General features: G+C 44.1%; 1 protein-coding gene across 3 annotated transcripts in view; it reads right to left on the minus strand.

The window, feature by feature from the left end:
• The window catches only part of farp2 (FERM, RhoGEF and pleckstrin domain protein 2), a 153,311-nt gene that overhangs the window by 33,807 nt on the left and 100,038 nt on the right, over positions 1 to 19,466 (minus strand). For all 3 annotated transcript variants that reach the window (XM_078410604.1, XM_078410601.1, XM_078410603.1), the window contains exons 14-19: positions 14,099 to 14,283; positions 9,920 to 10,009; positions 6,217 to 6,350; positions 3,665 to 3,746; positions 1,279 to 1,516; positions 120 to 250 (exon numbers count right to left, since the gene is read on the minus strand). In XM_078410604.1, the coding sequence (XP_078266730.1) occupies positions 120 to 250; positions 1,279 to 1,516; positions 3,665 to 3,746; positions 6,217 to 6,350; positions 9,920 to 10,009; positions 14,099 to 14,283 (860 nt within the window). The remainder of the gene's footprint in view (positions 1 to 119; positions 251 to 1,278; positions 1,517 to 3,664; positions 3,747 to 6,216; positions 6,351 to 9,919; positions 10,010 to 14,098; positions 14,284 to 19,466) is intronic.

Below are 19,466 nucleotides of genomic sequence, written 5' to 3' on the forward strand. Positions count from 1 at the left end.
GTGCCTGTGATGCCGATGCAAGCAAGATTTTAATTGTACCTGCACTTCATCATATCAATGCATATGAAAATTAAAACTTGAAAAGGGGAAGGCAAGTATTCTATCTTGCCTGAACTCACCCTTCCTGGCAGAATCAGGTTGTCAATTCCAATAAGGTCCCGTTGCAGTTCCGTAAGCTTCTGAAAATTCTCCAGTCGGATTAAACTGCTGTGCAGCTGAGCACTCATCTCTCGTACCTCCTTTAGTGCATCTGCAGGTGAAAATCAGAAGTAGTGCACGTGAAACAGCAACTCAAGCCTGCGCAGTTTACAGAACCAAGTAATCAAATGTGCCCCAAATGACTGCAGCAGACAGTGAATGGACAGGGGACCTCTCTGGATGGAGTCATTGCAACTACATGTTTATACACAAATGTTGTAATGTTTTTTATTATTTGTATGAAAGCAAAATCACGTTGACAGCTCACAAACGTTCAGCTGTTCTGAGGAGTTCCTCTGATCTGGCTGTGTCTGTATCCCAAATGCATTGGTCAGAACCCTCTTCAAAAATAAATAAATTGTAGAAACAACCACTGTGCTACCAAAGATCGCCAACTTTGTCCCAAATCGGGTTCAGGTTCCTTTCACTCTGCACATGGGCGACTGGGCAGCAAGAAACATGTATGACTTTTAATGCATAGATAACCACTGTACAGGAGAATGGGTAAGAGCTGCGTTGAGTGCATCAGAAACAACCACTTGCAATCTCTGCACAGATTGTTGCTACTACCTCAAGAAAGCAGCCAACATTGTTAAGCAAAAATTACACTCTTGTCATTCACTCTTCTCTCCTCCCCTGTCAAGTAGAAGAAACAAAAACTTGAACGCACATACCACCAGGTTCAAGAAAAACCTCTTCCCTGCTATTATGAGGCTCTTGAACGACTCTCTCATACATTAAGGATATATTCCCAATCTTCCAATCCACCTTGTTTCAGCTCTTACACCTTTTCGTAAAATCAGCACTTTCTGTGTAACTGTAACATTATATTCTGCACGAAGTTAGACACAAAATACTGGAGTAACTCAGCGGGACAGGCAGCATCTCTAGAGAGAAGGAATGGGTGACGTTTTGGATTGAGACCCTTCTTCAGCCTCTATTTCCTTGCTCTTTTTGCGCTACCTGTTATATTCATGTGTGGTAAGATTTGCCTGGATAGTTCACAAAATAAAGTTTTCCACCGTATCTGGATAAGTGTGACATTATTATACCAATACCTTATAACGTACTGATACTGACCACTGCAGTCTCCATAGTCTCGATGGTCGGGCCGATAGTGATTGCAGAATCTCTCCAAGATGAGCTTGTAGTGCATCAGCCTCTGAATTGGTTTCAGCAGGAATGTGTTTAGGGGAAGGTAACAAACCTTCTGCAGCTCAAATTCTTTGTAAACGCCCTCCAGCTTCTTTGACCGTTTAGTGCATTTCTCTAGTTCCGTGAGAACCTGATCATGTTTCTGCAGGTAGCTGGTGAATTCCTAAAGTTAAGAACATGAATATTTACCAAGTGTCTTTATTATTAGCTGTGAAATGCCTTCAGCAACACCCACAGGAGACTAATGGTAAGAAGAACTTAAATCTTTGACAAACATGATGACGAATACAGTAAGATTGATTTCCACAGCGCGTCTTTCTGTTCAGTGAATTTCATTGTTCAATCAATGAAACGCAAACCAGGAACACTGGATCCTTCAGTGCCATGGGGACTAATCAATTCCTTGTGATTACTGCCTGAAACAGGATTGGTACAGGGAGGTTGGCCAGTGTCACTGCACCTGACAGGATTCGAGTGATGACTGCAGGCAACTTGCATCTGGATGGCAGGCAAGTTCAGAAGATCATAAGATCATAAGTGATAGGAGCAGAATTAGGCCATTTGGCCCATCAAGTCTACTCCGCCATTCAATCATGGCTGATCTATTTCTCCCTCCTAACCCCATTTTCCTGCCTTCTCCCCATAACCTCTGACACCCGTACTAATCAAGATCTTCAATAGCCATGGGCACCTGCATGAAAATGGTCATCTTTGAAATGGTCATCTATCATGCAATAGTGGCTTTAGGAGGAGGAGAAATGAGGGGCAGTGTTACGAATCAAGACTGAAACTCCTGCCTACGCCCAGCTTTGCCTACGACTGTCCGCAGTACAGGATAGTACCAACAAAGTTGGGCTCAGGGTAGACTTACCCTGGCAAGAAACTGAATATAAATACTAACAAGGCTGAACATTGAGAGGAGGAAACATTAAGGGATCCTTCCAGCACACGGCATTTGAAAGGATTTACAACATTTTCGAACAAAGTTGCAATGATAAACAAAGTATTCGCGTAATTAAAAACATGACCAGATTCACAATGTTGGAAAGTGTAAATCAAACAATCCCATTTACACCAGTACTGTGGAACTTGGCAACATTTCACACAAGCCCTCACAAGTTACCGGCGGCATGCACACAAATACAGCAAAAACAAAGGGACGCAGGCACTCATCACAAGCCAATACAGGCAAATGGGACTAGCTAAGATGGAGCATCTTGGTCAGAATGGATGAGTTGGGCCAAAGGGCCGGTTTCTGTGCTGTATGACTATGACCAGCACTGGGACTCACAAACTCACACAACACCATCACTGGGACACATGGACTCACACATCACTGGGATACACAGACTCACACATCACTGGGATACACAGACTCACACATCACTGAGACAGACGGACTCTCACATCACTGGGATAACCGGACTCACACATCACTGGGATTACGGGACTCACACATCACTGGGATATATGGACTCACACATCGCTGGGACAGACGGACTCACACATCACTGGGATATATGGACTCACACATCACTGGGACACAGACTGACACATCACAGGGATACATGGACTCACACATCACTGGGATACACGGATTCACACATCACTCGGTCACATGGACTCACACATCACTGGGACACAGACTGACACATCACGGGGATACACGGACTCTCACATCACTGGGATACATGAACTCACACATCACTCGGTCACATGGATTCACGCATCACTGGGATACACACACTCTCACATCACTGGGATACACAGACTCTCACATCACGGGGATACACAGACACTCACATCACTGAGACATACGTACTCGCACATCACCATCACTCGGACACACGGATTCACACATCACTGGGACACATAGGAGGTATATTTCATTATTATGGTATTGATAAAAGGTATATGTACAAAATGTAAAATCTGCCTCTCACTCCACAGATACCGCCTGATCTGCTGAATATTTCCAGTATTTTCTTTTTGTCTTCTTCTATTAGTCGGTTGAGCGCAAATACAAATAATTTTTTTACAAACTGTGGGTTTGTTAGGCTAGGTTCCAGATCAATGTGAATGGACAAGTGGGTGGCAATCATGTTGGAATTAAGGTTGTACATGTTGCAAACTTCTTCACTATGGTCTGGTCGTCCAGAGGATGATATCAGACATGACAATACGTCCCAATAACATGCACTTATCATGTGATAAGCAAATACAAGAGAACCAACACAGACATTAATAAAAACATTAAACTAAGCTATGTAATCTCAAGAGACTTTCATTACATAGTGTTATTGAACCTTACCTTAAGAATACACATATTTCGAAGCATGATGTCACCAATTCTCTGATAATCTCCCTTGACATGAGCGTTGGACCGTCCTTCCCTGGGATCCAAACAAACACAGTGAGCTTCAGAGACAGAGGCAGAGCTCGTCAAGCAGGAACCTTTTGGGGGGAGTTTGTTCCCAGAATTAAACAGTAAAGGAATGCTAAATTACTTAAAACGGTATAAATTTCCATGTCAGAGTGCACAATGAGGACAATTGCAAGATATTGGCATTGTTCAGCAACTGAAAGACTATCCTAGAGAGGTGAGGATAGCAGTGCCACAGAAAAGATAAACTAAAACAGACGTGGAAAGAGCCAAACATGTCGGCAAGAAAAATCTGAGAACAGCTTCCCCAAAATAACTTCTTTACACAATTGCACTTGAAATAATCTCCCTAGAAATCCAAGTTGGAGGGAGTGATCGTCAAGAAGGGGTGCTCCAATGAGCCAGTTGCCCCAGTACTTCTGAGTAGTGGTCACAGGTTTAGCACGTAGCAGCCTAAGAGTAACTAATGTGAATTTTGTATATGGAGGATGGGGGAGTGGGTTTTGTCCTGCAAGGTTTCAAACTTCTTGAGTGCTGTTGGAGCTTTGATATCCAGGCCAGAGGAAAGTACTCCACCACACCAATGTGCCTTGTGGATGGTAGAAAGGAGTTTGGGTGTCAGGAGGCAAGTCGCTAATTACAGAATATTCCCAACCTCTCAGCCACAGTATTTATGTGGCCCAGTTGAGCCTCAGGTTAATTGTGACTCTCCAGAATGTTGAAAGTGGGGGACTCAGCCATGAATGTCACAGGTAGGTGGTTAGCCACTCTGGTGTTGGAGATGGTCATTGCCTGGCACTTTTGTAAGGCGAGTGTTACTTGTTATTTGTCAATCCATGCCTGACTGTCCAGTCATTAATGTATATGGGCATGGACTGCTTCATTTGGCAGGGAACGCAAATGGAATTGAACATTGTGCCATCACAGAATAAGAGATTGTTCTTAGTGCTCTCTCCTCTCTTCAACTTAAACACAAAAAAACTAGATTCTGTAAATGTGAAATAAAACAAAAAATGCCAGGGATAATCAGAGGTCAGGTTGTCTCTACGGGGACAGTTTAAATGTCAAGTCAATGACCTTTCATCAGAATGAAGAAAAATCAGAAGTAAATCATGTTTTAAGCTGGAGAAGGTGGAGGGTAGAAAGAAGGTAGGGAGTGTCTACAATAGGGCAAACAGAAAATAAATGCTGGTGACGATTGTACTGGCTGAGGGAGGGTATTGAAGATTTGTTCATCTCAGTTGAGTTGCCCATTGCAGACATAAATAGAAAGAAATGAATGAGTAAATAGAAAGAGATTAAATAAGCACAGGTTTCAGGTATAACATTTCGTCTTTTGATTGGTCATGTTTCTTGCCAATTCTGATGAACCGTGATTAACCTGTACTTTTAACTCCATTTCCTCTCTCCAAGAAGGCTGCCTGACCTGCTGATTATTCCCAGTATTCTATCATCGCTGATTTTTATCAACTGCTCTGTCAAGCTTCTCACAATTCCAGCATTGTTCTCGTTCTCGTTCTCTCTCTCTCTCTCCTGTCTTTATTTGTCTCCTCCTCCAACATATCAGCTGTCATTAATAAACCTCCCCCACCCTCTCTCAGCCAGCACCGTCATCCCTGATGCCATACAGAATCTCATAGCTTCCACCCCATCTCAAACGATTCCTGTGTTCTACCAACCTCTCTCCTGTCTCTACAACATAAAAGATGTTAGAGTTCTAACTATTCCTCGCTCCAATTGATGGTCATCATCCCAAGACGCTAATTCTGTTCCTCTCTGCCTGACTTGCAGTGCATTTCCAGCATTTTCTGCTTTATTCCTTTATCTTTAATCTGCTACACTTCAGGAACAAACAGGACACCAGAGCTTTGATGTAAACCATTTTTGTGGGGGGGGGTTTTAGTTGTTCAGCAATTTATATTGTTGCGTATTACATTTTCGTCTGATTAGCATCTCAACTCTAAGAATATTCACAGCATGCCGTTCTTCATTCCTAAAATACTCCTAAATTAAAAGTACTCTACTTTACTCTATTCCTCATAGTTTGAAATTAGTTTAATCTATTGTAAAGTCAAGGGAGAAAATCAAAAGGACCAAAGCCTAAATGAATTCCAGGGAGCCAAAGACATGCCAATGTTGTGTATCTCCTCTGTTGGTGTGAAACAGCACCTTCTTCTGGCTGGTCTGTAGTTCTCATCCATAAAATCTGCTGGCGATTCCTTTGTAAACACTTCATCCACTAACCATGTTATTAATGTGAAAGCAATGGTTAAGTCCAGGTAGGCACTATGAAGTAATTCCTGAATCATTGAGAACTCCCATGCACAAAGCCATGAAATGCACAACGTTCAAGATCATTAAATGAAGCATTGGGACAGACCTAAGGCAAGTATTTGTGGGACTATCCTCACAGTTCTGTGATATGGTTACTCTCCAGCTGTCAGGAATTTGGTCACACAACAAGAACAAAGGGAACTCACCAAAGAGCCAGCCTCTGTTCAATCTCCTTCAGAAATCCCCGATGAAATTCATAAATAGGATCAATATTGGAAAACAGCAGCGTCATTAATCCTTCTGGCATTGCATTGTCTTTAATAACTGCACTACGAAACCACTACGATCAAAAGATAAGAAAGATTTGTGTCAATTATTGCCATTCATAATGGAGAAGCAGTCCAAACTTAACAGAGGTACGAGGAGTATTAGATCATCTGCTACTAAACATGGAACTGAAAGCTAAAAATCCTGAAAATAATCAACAGGCGAAAGTCTCCACAGATGGCCTGCTAAGTACGTCTGGCATCTGCAGTGCTTTATTTTTAACTCTGCTGGGCGAGTGCTAAGTATTTTCCAGAAATGTGTTCATGAAATTTCTGCTCTTCTTTGGAATAATGTCACAGTATATTCGCTTTAAAGTCTCAGCAGCTCTAACAATGCAGCATTCCTTCAGTACTCCACAGACAAAGCCTGGAGTTTGTGCTCAACTCCCTGAAGAGAGGTAATATAACCTGGCTAGCAGACAAGAATGAGTGAAAGATGATCTTCTGAACCAGCGCTCGTTGTTTTGACGGATTCATGGAGAGATATAGCACAGCAACAAGCCCTTCGGCCTGCTGAGTTCATGCTGACCACCAAACACCCATTTTTACACTGAACCTATCCCGATCCATTTTATTCCCCCCATATTCTCACTTTTCATTGAAGTACACTGTTATACAGTACAGTTAAAGGCTCAACGCCCCAATTCGTCCATGCTGATCATAAGGCCTATCCACAGTGCCCTCCATAATGTTTGAGACAAAGACCCATCATTTAATTATTTGCCTCTGCACTCCACAATTTGAGGTTTGTAATAGCAAAAATCACATGTGGTTAAAGTGCACATTGTCAGATTTTATTAAACGATATTTTTATACATTTTGGTTTCACCATGTAGAAATTACAGCTGTGTTTTCACATAGTCCTCCCCACCTACCCCCCTCCCATCCTCTACCCCCCCTACCCCCCCCTACCCTCTACCCCCCCTACCCTCTACCCCCCCTACCCTCTACCCCCCCTGCCCTCTACCCCCCCTGCCCTCTACCCCCCCTGCCCTCTACCACCCCCGTCCTCTACCCCCCCAACCTCTACCCCCCCATCCTCTACCCCCCCATCCTCTACCCCCCCCCATCCTCTACCCCCCCCATCCTCTACCCCCCCCATCCTCTACCCCCCCCCATCCTCTACCCCCCCCCATCCTCTACCCCCCCCATCCTCTACCCCCCCATCCTCTACCCCCCCCCATCCTCTACCCCCCCATCCTCTACCCCCCCATCCTCTACCCCCCCATCATCTACCCCCCCCATCCTCTACCCCCCCATCCTCTACCCCCCCATCCTCTACCCCCCCATCCTCTACCCCCCCATCCTCTATCCCCCCCCCATCCTCAACCCCCCCATCCTCTACCCCCCCATCCTCTACCCCCCCCATCCTCTACCCCCCCATCCTCTACCCCCCCCATCCTCTACCCCCCCCATCCTCTACCCCCCCCATCCTCTACCCACCCCCATCCTCTAACCCCCCATCCTCTACCCCCCCCATCCTCTACCCCCCCCATCCTCTACCCCTCCCCATCCTCTACCCCCCCATCCTCTACCCCCCCCATCCTCTACCCCCCCACACCCCCTACCCTCTACACCCCCTACCCTCTACCCCCCCTACCCCCCCCACCCCCTACCACCCCCCCTACCCCCCCTCCACCCCCTACATAGTCCTCCCCACCTACCCCCCCAATCCTCTACCCCCCCCTACCCCTACCCCACCCCTACCCCTACCCCCCTCCTACCCCCTACCCCCCCCCCCCCCCCCCCCCCCCATTTCAGGGCACCATAATGTTTGGGACACATGGCTTCACAGGTGTTTATAATTGCTCAGGTGTGTTTAATTGCCTCCATCATGCAAATATAAGAGAGCTCTCAGCGCCTAGTCTTTCCTCCAGTCTTTCCATCACCTTTGGAAACTTTTATTGCTGTTTATCGACATGAGGACCAAAGTTGTGCCAATGAAAGTCAAAGAAGCCATTATGAGACTGCTAAACAAGAATAAAACTGTTCGAGACATCAGCCAAACCTTTGGCTTACCAAAATCAACTATTTGGAACATCATGAAGAAGAAAGAGAGCACTGGTGAGCTTACTAATCGCAAAGGGACTGGCAGGCCAAGGAAGACCTCCACAGCTGATAATAGAAGAATTCTCTCAAAAATAAAGAGAAATCCCCAAACACCAGTCCGACAGATCAGAAACACTCTTCAGGAGTCAGGTGTGGATTTGTCAATGACTAGGTTAATTCCCGGAATGGCGGGACTGTCGTATGTTGAAAGGCTGGAGCAATTAGGCTTGTATACACTGGAATTTAGAAGGATGAGGGGGGATCTTATTGAAACATATAAGATAATTAGGGGATTGGACACATTAGAGGCAGGAAACATGTTCCCAATGTTGGGGGAGTCCAGAACAAGGGGCCACAGTTTAAGAATAAGGGGTAGGCCATTTAGAACGGAGATGAGGAAGAACTTTTTCAGTCAGAGAGTGGTGAAGGTGTGGAATTCTCTGCCTCAGAAGGCAGTGGAGGCCAGTTCGTTGGATGCTTTCAAGAGAGAGCTGGATAGAGCTCTTAAGGATAGCGGAGTGAGGGGGTATGGGGAGAAGGCAGGAACGGGGTACTGATTGAGAGTGATCAGCCATGATCGCATTGAATGGCGGTGCTGGCTCGAAGGGCTGAATGGCCTACTCCTGCACCTATTGTCTATTGTCTATTGTCTATTGACCACTGTCCGCAGAAGACTTCATGATCAGAAATACAGAGGCGACACTGCAAGATGCAAACCACTGGTTAGCTGCAAAAATAGGATGGCCAGATTACAGTTTGTCAAGTAGCACTTTAAAGAGCAACCACAGTTCTGGAAAAAGTTGTGGACAGATGAGACGAAGATTAACTTATATCAGAGTGATGGCAAGAGCAAAGTATGGAGGAGAGAAGGAACTAACCAAGATCCAAAGCACACCACCTCATCTGTATGGCTGCTGAAGGTACTGGCTCACTTATTTTTGAAGATACTGATGGTATTGCTGATGGTAGTAGCATAATGAATTCTGAAGTGTATAGACACATCCTATCTGCTCAAGTTCAAACAAATGCCTCAAATCTCATTGGCCGGCGGTTCATTCTACAGCAAGACAATGATCCCAAACATACTGCTAAAGCAACAACGGAGTTTCTCAAAACAAAAAAATGGTCAATTCTTGAGTGGCCAAGTCAATCGCCCGATCTGAACCCAATTGAGCATGCCTTTTATATGCTGAAGAGAAAACTGAAGGGGACTAGCCCCCAAAACAAGCATCACCTAAAGATGGCTGCAATACAGGCCTGGCAGAGCATCGCCAGAGAAGACACCCAGCAGCTGGTGATGTCCATGAATCGCAGACTTTAAGCAGTCATTGCATGCAAAGGATATGCAACAAAATACTAAACATGAACAGGAACGGGGTACTGATTTTAGATGATCAACCATGATAATATTGAATGGCGGTATTGGCTCGAAAGGCCGAATGGCCTACTCCTGCACCTATTTTTCTTTGTTTCTATATTTCTATACCATCCTAAAAAACTACCAAAATTAATGAGAGATCACAGAATTGCTCACCACAGTGATGACATCCAAATCTTTCACATAGGTCCTCTCTGTGGTCAGAATTTCCTTTGCAATAAAGAATGCCTTATCAGCTGGATAGCGCTGTGAAAACAAAAATCATAGAGTCATAGCGTTATATAGCACGGAAAAAGGCCCTTCAGTTCCGATTTGTTTAAACCAAACAAGTTGCCAAACCAAACTAGTCTCACTTGCCCTGCATTTAGCTCGTATCCCTCAACATCCTTTATATTCATGTGCCTGTCGAAGTGTCTATTAAACATTATAATTGTACCTTCCCCTATGGCTTGTACCTCTGGCATTTCGTTCCATACACCCATCACCCTCTGTGTGACTACGCGGCCCCTCAGAACCCCTTTAAATCTTTCCTCCCTCACCTTTAACACGTGTGCTCTATTTTTAACTCCTGTAATCTGGGCCAATAAATATTGTACTGTTTACCCTGTCGATACCCATCATCATTTTATAGGCCAATAACAAGGTTCATTCAACCTCCTCTCTTCCCGGGTCATGATGTTCCAGATCCTGCTTTGACTGATGAGTACAAGTGTACCAATTGCCTTCCTCACCACCCTGTCTGTCTACCTTTGATGCCACTTTCATGGCAAGGTGTACCTGCACCCCAAGGTGTCTGGTCTACAACACCATCTAGGCACCTGCCATTTACTGTGCGAGTTTTGCCCTGGTTTAACTTCCTGAAGTGAAACAGTTCACACTTGTCTCAGTTAAATTCCATCTGCCATTCCCTGGCCCACTTTTCTAGATGATGTTAAACAATGCACATGGTTGAAGTTGCAGAGCAGGACATGTAGAGTGGAACTGGGAAGATATTTTCTACAAATTGAATCCTGGGTGGGTGATGGAAGAAAATGTTAAGCACATGAATTGCTGGGAAATCATCAAATGAATACAGCAGTCCCAACGTATTCCCTCAAATAACTTTGGAATTGGTCAAATCAGGTTGTGGGTGAAGTATAGAGCAACATGCAGGAGGAGTGAGAGCATAAAGTCGCCCTTCATAGAGTGAGAGAGAATAGGCAGGGCAAGATAGGGAGATATGAAATCCAGCTGCAGTCATTCAGTCAATGTACTGCATCCCAGGCACCCAGAGTTGTTGCTGTAAAAGGTGACAATTAGGAATGTCAGAATAACTCAGATCCAGCACTCAAATCCACCTGACCCAGGGAAGAGAAGAGATTGAATGGAACTTGATATTTATCTATCTATCTATCTATCTATCTATCTATCTATCTATCTATCTATCTATCTATCTATCTATCTATCTATCTATCTAGCTATCTATCTATCTATCTATCTATCTATCTATCTATCTATCTATCTATCTATCCATCTATCTATCATTACTAAAACTCTCGGTTTGTTTTTGTGTACATGTATATATGTTTACGTGTTTATGTGTGTACTATGCCCTCTACACAGCCAAAACGGTACACGACAGCGCAACAATTTTAGGCCCACCCGACTCACCATTCCCCCGTGGTCTGAATAAACTCACTTTTGGTACTTTTTAAAAACAGGGAAGGAGCGCATTTATTAATAAACTTTAATAAATGCGCTCTTTTTCCCCCCCCCTCCGGGAGGACCAGCGGGAGGACCGGCGCCCGTCCTGGCGTGCCCCACGCCTGACCTTCCTCCCATGGTACAGCACAGCGGCAGAGGATCCACAAGATGGCCGTCCCTGCCGCTCCCCACCAATCGCAGCCGAGCTGCAGGGGAGGCTTCGGCTCCACGCCCGTCCCGCAGGGGAAATGGGGCCGAGGTCAGTGCCTTCTCCCTGTCCACTCTCGCCCATCCACAGCTCAGGGAGACACTCCCCGCCTGGCAATGGGTCCATGCCGTCGCAGCCGCTCGCCGCCACTCGCCCCAGATCGTAGCCGAGCTGCAGGAGACGCTTCAGCTCCACAACCGGTCCGCAGGAGAGGCCCGCAGAAGAAACGAGGCCGAGGTCAGTGCCTTTTCCCTGTCCCCCCCTTGCCCGCCCACGGCCATGGGGGCACTCCCCGCCCGGCAACGGGGCCGAGGGGGGAGGGAGGGAGTTAGGGAAGGAGGGGGGAAGGGGAGAGGGGATGGGGCATGGTGTGGGAGGGTACGGGGGAAGAGGGGGAGGGGGAGAGAGGGGAGGGGGGTAGAGGGAAGGGGGGGAGGATGGGGAAGGGGTGAAGGGGATGGGTAGGGGAGAGAGGGGAGAGGGGGGGGAGGGGAAGGGGGAGAGTGAGGAGAGGAGGGGGTGCTGCACCAATGCAGGAAAGGTTTGGACCCAACGGGTCCACTTGGTCTAGTATATATTATTATATTACTAAAATTCTCATCTTGCATATATATATGTATGTTCCCAAAATACAGCCAAAACGGTACACGATAGCGCAACAACTTTAGGGGCACCTTACTCACCATTCACCTGCGGGTGTGCAGTATCAAGTTTTGTTCAAATTGTTGTGCTCTCGTGTACCGTTTTGGCTGTATTTCAGACACATACCCCATAAAATAAACATCGCCATTTTGATCTAATACTTCTGTCTTCAATGATGTCATTAAACGCGTGCTTCGTTGAACGATGACTCCTGAGGTAAATGCTCAAATTTTCTTCAAATTAAAGTTTGACCACTCAATAATATTTAAATTATGTGTCTTTTTTTTCCATCAACCGCTGTCACAACGGGAACCCAACGGGTCCACGGGTCGTCTGGTAGGTCTATAAAATTATGAGGGTATCGACAGGGTAAACAGTGCAGTATTTATTTTCATAGCAGAGGTATCTAAATCTAAAGGGCATTGTCTTAGGATGAGGGATGAGAGGTTTGAAGAGGATCCGAGGAAGAACTTTATCACCGCGAATGGTTGGAATCTAGAATGCACTGCCTGGGGAGGTTACGGAGGTTGGTGTTCGCACCACATTTCTAGAGTATATGGACCAGCACTTGAAAAAGGCAGAGACTCACAAACATTTAAGTATCTGGACAACAATTCAAATTGCCAGAACTGTTCCCCTTTGACGTTAAGATGGAAATTTTCAAGATGGTGAGTTTTGGGACTCAAAATGTAGAGTTAAAATATAATCTCCTTGGTGATCTGGACCAAAACCAGAGGCCAAGAATTAAAATGATTGGCACGGTAGCGCAGCGGTAGAGTTGCTGCTTTACAGCGAATGCAGCGCCGGAGACTCAGGTTCGATCCTGACTACGGGTGCTGCACTGTAAGGAGTTTGTACGTTCTCCCCGTGACCTGCGTGGGTTTTCTCCGAGATCTTCGGTTTCCTCCCACACTCCAAAGACGTACAGGTATGTAGGTTAATTGGCTGGGTAAATGTAAAAATTGTCCCTAGTGGGTGTAGGATAGTGTTAATGTACGGGGATCACTGGGCGGCACGGACTTGGAGGGCCGAAAAGGCCTGTTTCCGGCTGTATATATATGATATGATATGATATGATAAAAGATCTCACAAGCAAATAATTTTCATGATTATCAAAATTTCATGTTACTTTCTACTTATTACAACAGAAAGAGTCAATTCAGCCCATATGTCAATGCCATCTTGAGGCACAGTTCTATACCGTCCCTTCCTCTTTCCCTGTATCCACAATTAACCTTTTGTGTCAGTTTGCTGCTGACTTACATACTAGGGGCAATTTCCATCAGCCAATTAGCCCACAAATGTGCACAACTTTGGGGTGCGAGAAGAAATCACACCATGGTATTATTCTCTTTGCACTACCCGTTTTACATGTGTACGGCTTGATTGTACTCATGTAAAGTATGATTTGATTGGATAGCAGGCAAAGAAAGATGTTTTCTGTACCTCAGCACACATGACAATAATAAACAAATACCAATACCCAGGGGAAACCCACAGGGTGAAAATGCAATCTCCACACAAACAACACCCAAGGTCAGGATCGAACCATAATCACCAGGTCTGAGGTAGCAGTTCTGCTAGCTGTGCCATTGTGTGGTCACTGTTTTTAAATTGTTGATTTAGATGGAAATATCATCTCTCTCCTTAGTTCGTCTTCCCATTGCTAAACAATCCCAGTTCTCTCAAATAAAGTGGAAGAGATTTGACTCAAACTTGGGGCTTATGGTACCTTTGATGCTCCACAGCCCAGTAATGAATCTGTCATTCATCACAGGCATGCAAAACATTCCCCAACTCACCTTTCGACGGTCTTCTTCTTCGTCATCTGCCCTCATGCTCCCGACATCACTGAGAATTGGGCTTTGCAACGGAGATGGAGCCTGAGGGGGCAGATTCAGGTTGGACATCTGGGACGCAGGAACAATAATATTGAGGGTGCTCCTGGTAGTAAGAGGGGAAAGCTGAAGACTGTCAACCAAACCACCTGAAACAGATTGAAAACAAACATAGCAAAAAGCTAAACTGACATCTTAGAAACACAAATACAAATGAGCCGCTAACCAAAAGGTGAGGGAGCCAGTTGTACAAATGTTAGAGAATGAGGACGCACACCCAGGTTAAGATTTACTTTGCAGATCCTACTTCAACATCACGTTAAGGATAATTAGGATCTGCAGTAATAATCGCCAGATTTTAGGAAATGTCACGGTTTCCAACTTTGCCGAGAAAATCGAACACTTGAACTGTAATGGCTACCCAGTTCCTTCCCCTCCTTCCCCCCCCCCCCCCATCCACCCACAACCTGGAAAAAGACTCTCGCCATCTTTTTTATTTTTAATAAATTTATCTGTCACTAATTTCCATTCAAGTTCCTGGGTCTTGCCTTCCTAATATATTCTAAATTGATAATCTAAAGATCATCCATTGAAAGTTGTAGCCATCAACCTTTGATGCTATACTGATGAGATCACAGCTCCTTCCGCAAAGGCAATTGGGGTTATGCTTATTGTTTGGAGTCTTTGAATCATGTAGAGATACAGCACAGAACAGGTCCTTCATCCCACTGAGTTTGTGTTGATCATGAAGCACCCATTTACACTAATCCTACATTAATTCCCATTTTTGTTATTATTTCCACATTCTATTTAACTCCCCCTCTATTTTCTCCTCACCTGCACACAAGGTGTAATTAAGTAGGATAGGGTTAATGTGCGGGGATCGCTGGGCGGCACGGACTTGGAGGGCCGAAAAGGCCTGTTTCCGGCTGTATATATATGATATGATATGATATGAACAGTGGGCAATTAAATAAATGACCTGCATGTTTTTGGTACATGGGAGGAAACTGACTGTCACATGGAGAATATGTAAACTCCACAACAGACAGCATTGGAATTTGGGTTGAAACCCAGGACTTTGGCACTGTGAGGTCGCAGTTCTATTAGCTGTGTCGCTGTGCTGCCCATGTCCCTCATCTCTCTCACCCTAATGTGCTTCCTTCAGTTTTCAGAATACATGATCTACACGTGTATTCACTTTCCCCAATGTTTGTGCCAAACATACCAGGTTAAACTAATATTCTCTGCTTGCATGTGATGCATATCCCTCCATTTCCTGCTTATCATTATGCCTATCCAAAAGCCTCTTAAATGTCACTATCATATCTGCATCCACCACATCGCCTGGCGGCACATTCCAGGCACCCACCACCCTCAGTGAAAAGACTTGCCCTGTACATCTCCTTTAAATTTGCCCCTCACCTTATAGCTATGCCTAGGTACTTTTATGGATTGCTCTGATCTTTGTTTACTTTTGTTTCCCCTGTGACAGATCCAGAAAGGAAAATGTATTATCTACCCAAGTCTTTCCACACATTGATGAGCTTATTCGATCCACATAAACTATACTCTAATGACTAATATGGAGAGGATGTTTCCATTAGTGGGAGAGTCTAGAACTAGAGGTCATAGCCTCAGAATTAAAGGATGTTCTTTTAGGAAGATGAGGAGAAATTTATTTAGTTAGAGAGAGGTGAATCTGTGGAATTCTTTGCCACAGAAGGCTGTAGAGGTCACGTCAGTGGATATTTTTAAGGCATAGATAGATTCTTGATTAGTACAGGTGTCAGAGGTTATGGGGAGAAGGCAGGAAAATGGGGTTAGGAGGGAGAGATAGATCAGCCACGATTGAATGGCGGAGTGCACAATGGGCCGAATGGGCCTAATTCTACTCCTATTCCTTATGACCTTATGAACTACCTGCTATGCATACAAAATCTCAAGAGTAAAACATTGCTCCCTCTCCTGCTATAATCCTTTGCTTTCAATAGACAATAGATAATAGGTGCAGGAGGAGGCCATTCGGCCCTTCGAGCCAGCACCGCCATTCAATGTGATCATGGCTGATCATTCTCAATCAGTACCCCGTTCCTGCCTTCTCCCCGTACCCCCTGACTCCGCTATCCTTAAGAGCTCTATCTAGCTCTCTCTTGAATGCATTCAGAGAATTGGCCTCCACTGCCTTCTGAGGCAGAGAATTCCAGATTCACAACTCTCTGACTGAAAAAGTTTTTCCTCATCTCAGTTCTAAATGGCCTACCCCTTATTCTTAAACTGTGGCCCCTTGTTCTGGACTCCCCCAACATTGGGAACATGTTTCCTGCCTCTAACGCGTCCAACCCCTTAATAACCTTATACATTTCGATAAGATCCCCTCTCATCCTTCTAAATTCCAGTGTATACAAGCATAGTCGCTCCAGTCTTTCAACATATGACAGTCCCGCCATTCGTATGCATCTGTATTGTTCTTCAGTTATTAGAGTCTCATACAACAAAGGGCAGATAACAAGACTATGCTTGCTTCAAATTTGATCTTGCAAGATTGACAAAAATAGAAGATAAACATTATATAAATATCTCTTTTCATGACTATAGCATTTTTAAATAGCTCAGTGCAAACTTAAATGGAGTTTTTGAAACTTGCAAAACCGGTAACAAAATCAAATACGAAAAAGCTCTCAGCCTTTCCGCGTATATTCTTTATCTTGGAGAAGGGTTCCGATCCAAAACATTGTCCGTCCATTTCCCTCCACAGATACTGACAAAACTCCCCACACCCACCATCCTGAGTTCCTCCACCAGTTTGTTTTTTACACTTATCAGTTCTGACAAGGGTTTTTGACCTGAAATATTAACCCTGTTTCTCTTTCCACAACTCCGCTTTCCATGCTGAGTGTACCACTGATTTCCTTGATTAGTTCTTGCCTTCATCTGAAAGTATCACTACTTTGCACAAAGCAAGTTCAAAGTTCAAGGTAATTCCAAGTCTTTAATGTGATAACAGAAATGTTGTTGAAGCAACAAAATAAATGAATTGTTAAATTTGTTATTATGAAATATGTAGCTCGGTATTTATTTGATACAATAGTTTATCTGACCAAAGAAATCAACATTTTTTGGAATGCATGATCAGTGATTCCTGGGGAGAATATGCAAGGTCACACAGTGATGCAATAGGGACTGTGAAAGGCAACTCACAATGTTAACATCACAACTCCTGATATATTGCAATCCTTTGGCATGACAGGCCAAAAACAAACAGAAATTCTGGCATTGGAATGTCTGATAGTCAATGTCAATGTAACAATTTTCGATTGGACGAACCGAGCAAGAATTTTATGATGTTATATTCTATCCTCACATGATTCCAGTGCTGCAAAATGTGGTGTAGGATTTGAATTATGTGGGGTCTTTCCTCAACATCTTAAACATCTTGCAGTCAATCCAATTCCACCGTCTTTGTAGCACATCAGATTCACTGCTTAACGACCAAATTGCTTGCCAAGGTCTAGGATTCTACTGCTCATTAGAACTTCACTTCTATTGAAGGTAGACACAAAATGCTGGAGTAACTCAGCGGGTCAGGCAGCATATCTGGAGAGAAGGAATGGGTGACGTTTCGGGTCAAAATCCTTCTTTTGATTTCTGAGCTAATCACGCTCCCACTTGTTCCTTCACTTCATGCTCCAGTTGCAATATTCACTACCCTCATGTAGCCAGATTTCCTGCTGTGCTCATAGATCCCGTCGTCCCACATCAGTACTCCACTGATCAGGCATGACCAGATTGTTAAATTCTAAACTCTCCAACTTACAAGGTAAGGCACAGAAGACACTAACCACCACCCAGCTCATACTCCAAAATATCTGCTGACTTGCCTAAGCCCTCAAACCCATTGTAGAAATAGTCACACTTAAGACATCACTTTCTCCCCTGTACTGCCATTACCCCCTACGAAGCCTTCCTAAAACCAACTCCTCTCAATTCCCTCCCAAATTAGCAAATGTGTTTTGCAAACACTTGTCCTCAAGGTCAATTTTTTTTTAATCCAGAAAAGGTCTTGACTTGGGCACTCTACTATCTTGCAGAGTTCTGTGTTTTGATGTGCTTGTGGGCAATGCTTTGGGGGCAAGCAGAAGGCACCAATGCATCGATTGAAAACAAAGCCACCACAGGCCAACTAAATACTTCAAATTCCTGCCAATTTCTCCCAAACTGAGGTTCGGATTCGTAATAAATTGAGTAGAGCAACACTAAGTAATTGATTAGGGTAAAAATGAGTCATTTATGTTTGAATTTTATGTAACATAAACCTTTCTGTTACTGATTCCATTGTAGTGCATCTCATTTCTTTGACTGGTGGTGTTCACTGTCTACTTTTACTGAAGTTCAATTGTGATTCAATGTAGATATTTGCTGTACTGAAACTGATAAATTACAATCTGTTGCCATTTAAGAAATGAGGCATGCTGATTAGAAGAAAACTTGGATGCAACTCCAGGTCAATGGACTGACGTTTACATTTGGAAACACATTTTTGGTATAAGTTATATCATGTTGATACTTGATTTATCTCCTATAGTAATACACATGGAGAAAGCATTCGCTCTGCCAACCATCTCCTGCCGCCGCCGCACATATCTGTGGGTTTCCACTGTTTTTTGTCCATAACTCTTTCTTTCATTGTGCAGAATGGATTGTATGGCCAGTTCTGTAAGATTCACATATTATTTTCTTGTTGTACTCATCCGCTCAAATTAAGGTGGATTATGATTGTGAGCCAAATATGCATTATGAGAAGAATTTGTTTACAACAAATGGTGAATGTTTTGCCTAGTTGAGAATCAAAATTATGCTTTTGGAGAGTGTGTGGTGGCTGGGGGGTGAAGTAATTAGTCTTAGAAAGAAGGGTCAGCCGTGTTACGCTATATTTTATTCAAGGGATTAAGAATCTTTGAAATTCTAAATGTTAGGGACTGTTTATTTATGTAAAATAAACTGAGATTGTTTAACACCACTGAAAATCCTGGGCCATGAGAATTTTAAGGAGGTGTTGAAGGTAAATATTTATCCAAAATTTAATGCCCTACTTGATCTTCTACTTCTTTCATTGTTTTTGTTAGCAAGGAATAAGCACATTGGGCTGTACATTGACATTCTCTCACACTTGGCCCATCTGGGCATGGAGGTGGCTATGTTATGGCAGAGCCGTGCAATTGCACAAACACTGCATCCCAAGAGCATCTGTGTGAGACCACTCTCAATTAATGAGCTTTAAGTTTCCCTCAATACCTTTAATTCCAGAGAAGGGTTTGTCATGTCTCCATCC

Source organism: Rhinoraja longicauda, chromosome 13, assembly GCF_053455715.1.
Source record: "Rhinoraja longicauda isolate Sanriku21f chromosome 13, sRhiLon1.1, whole genome shotgun sequence".
Taxonomy (NCBI): Eukaryota; Metazoa; Chordata; class Chondrichthyes; order Rajiformes; family Arhynchobatidae; genus Rhinoraja; species Rhinoraja longicauda.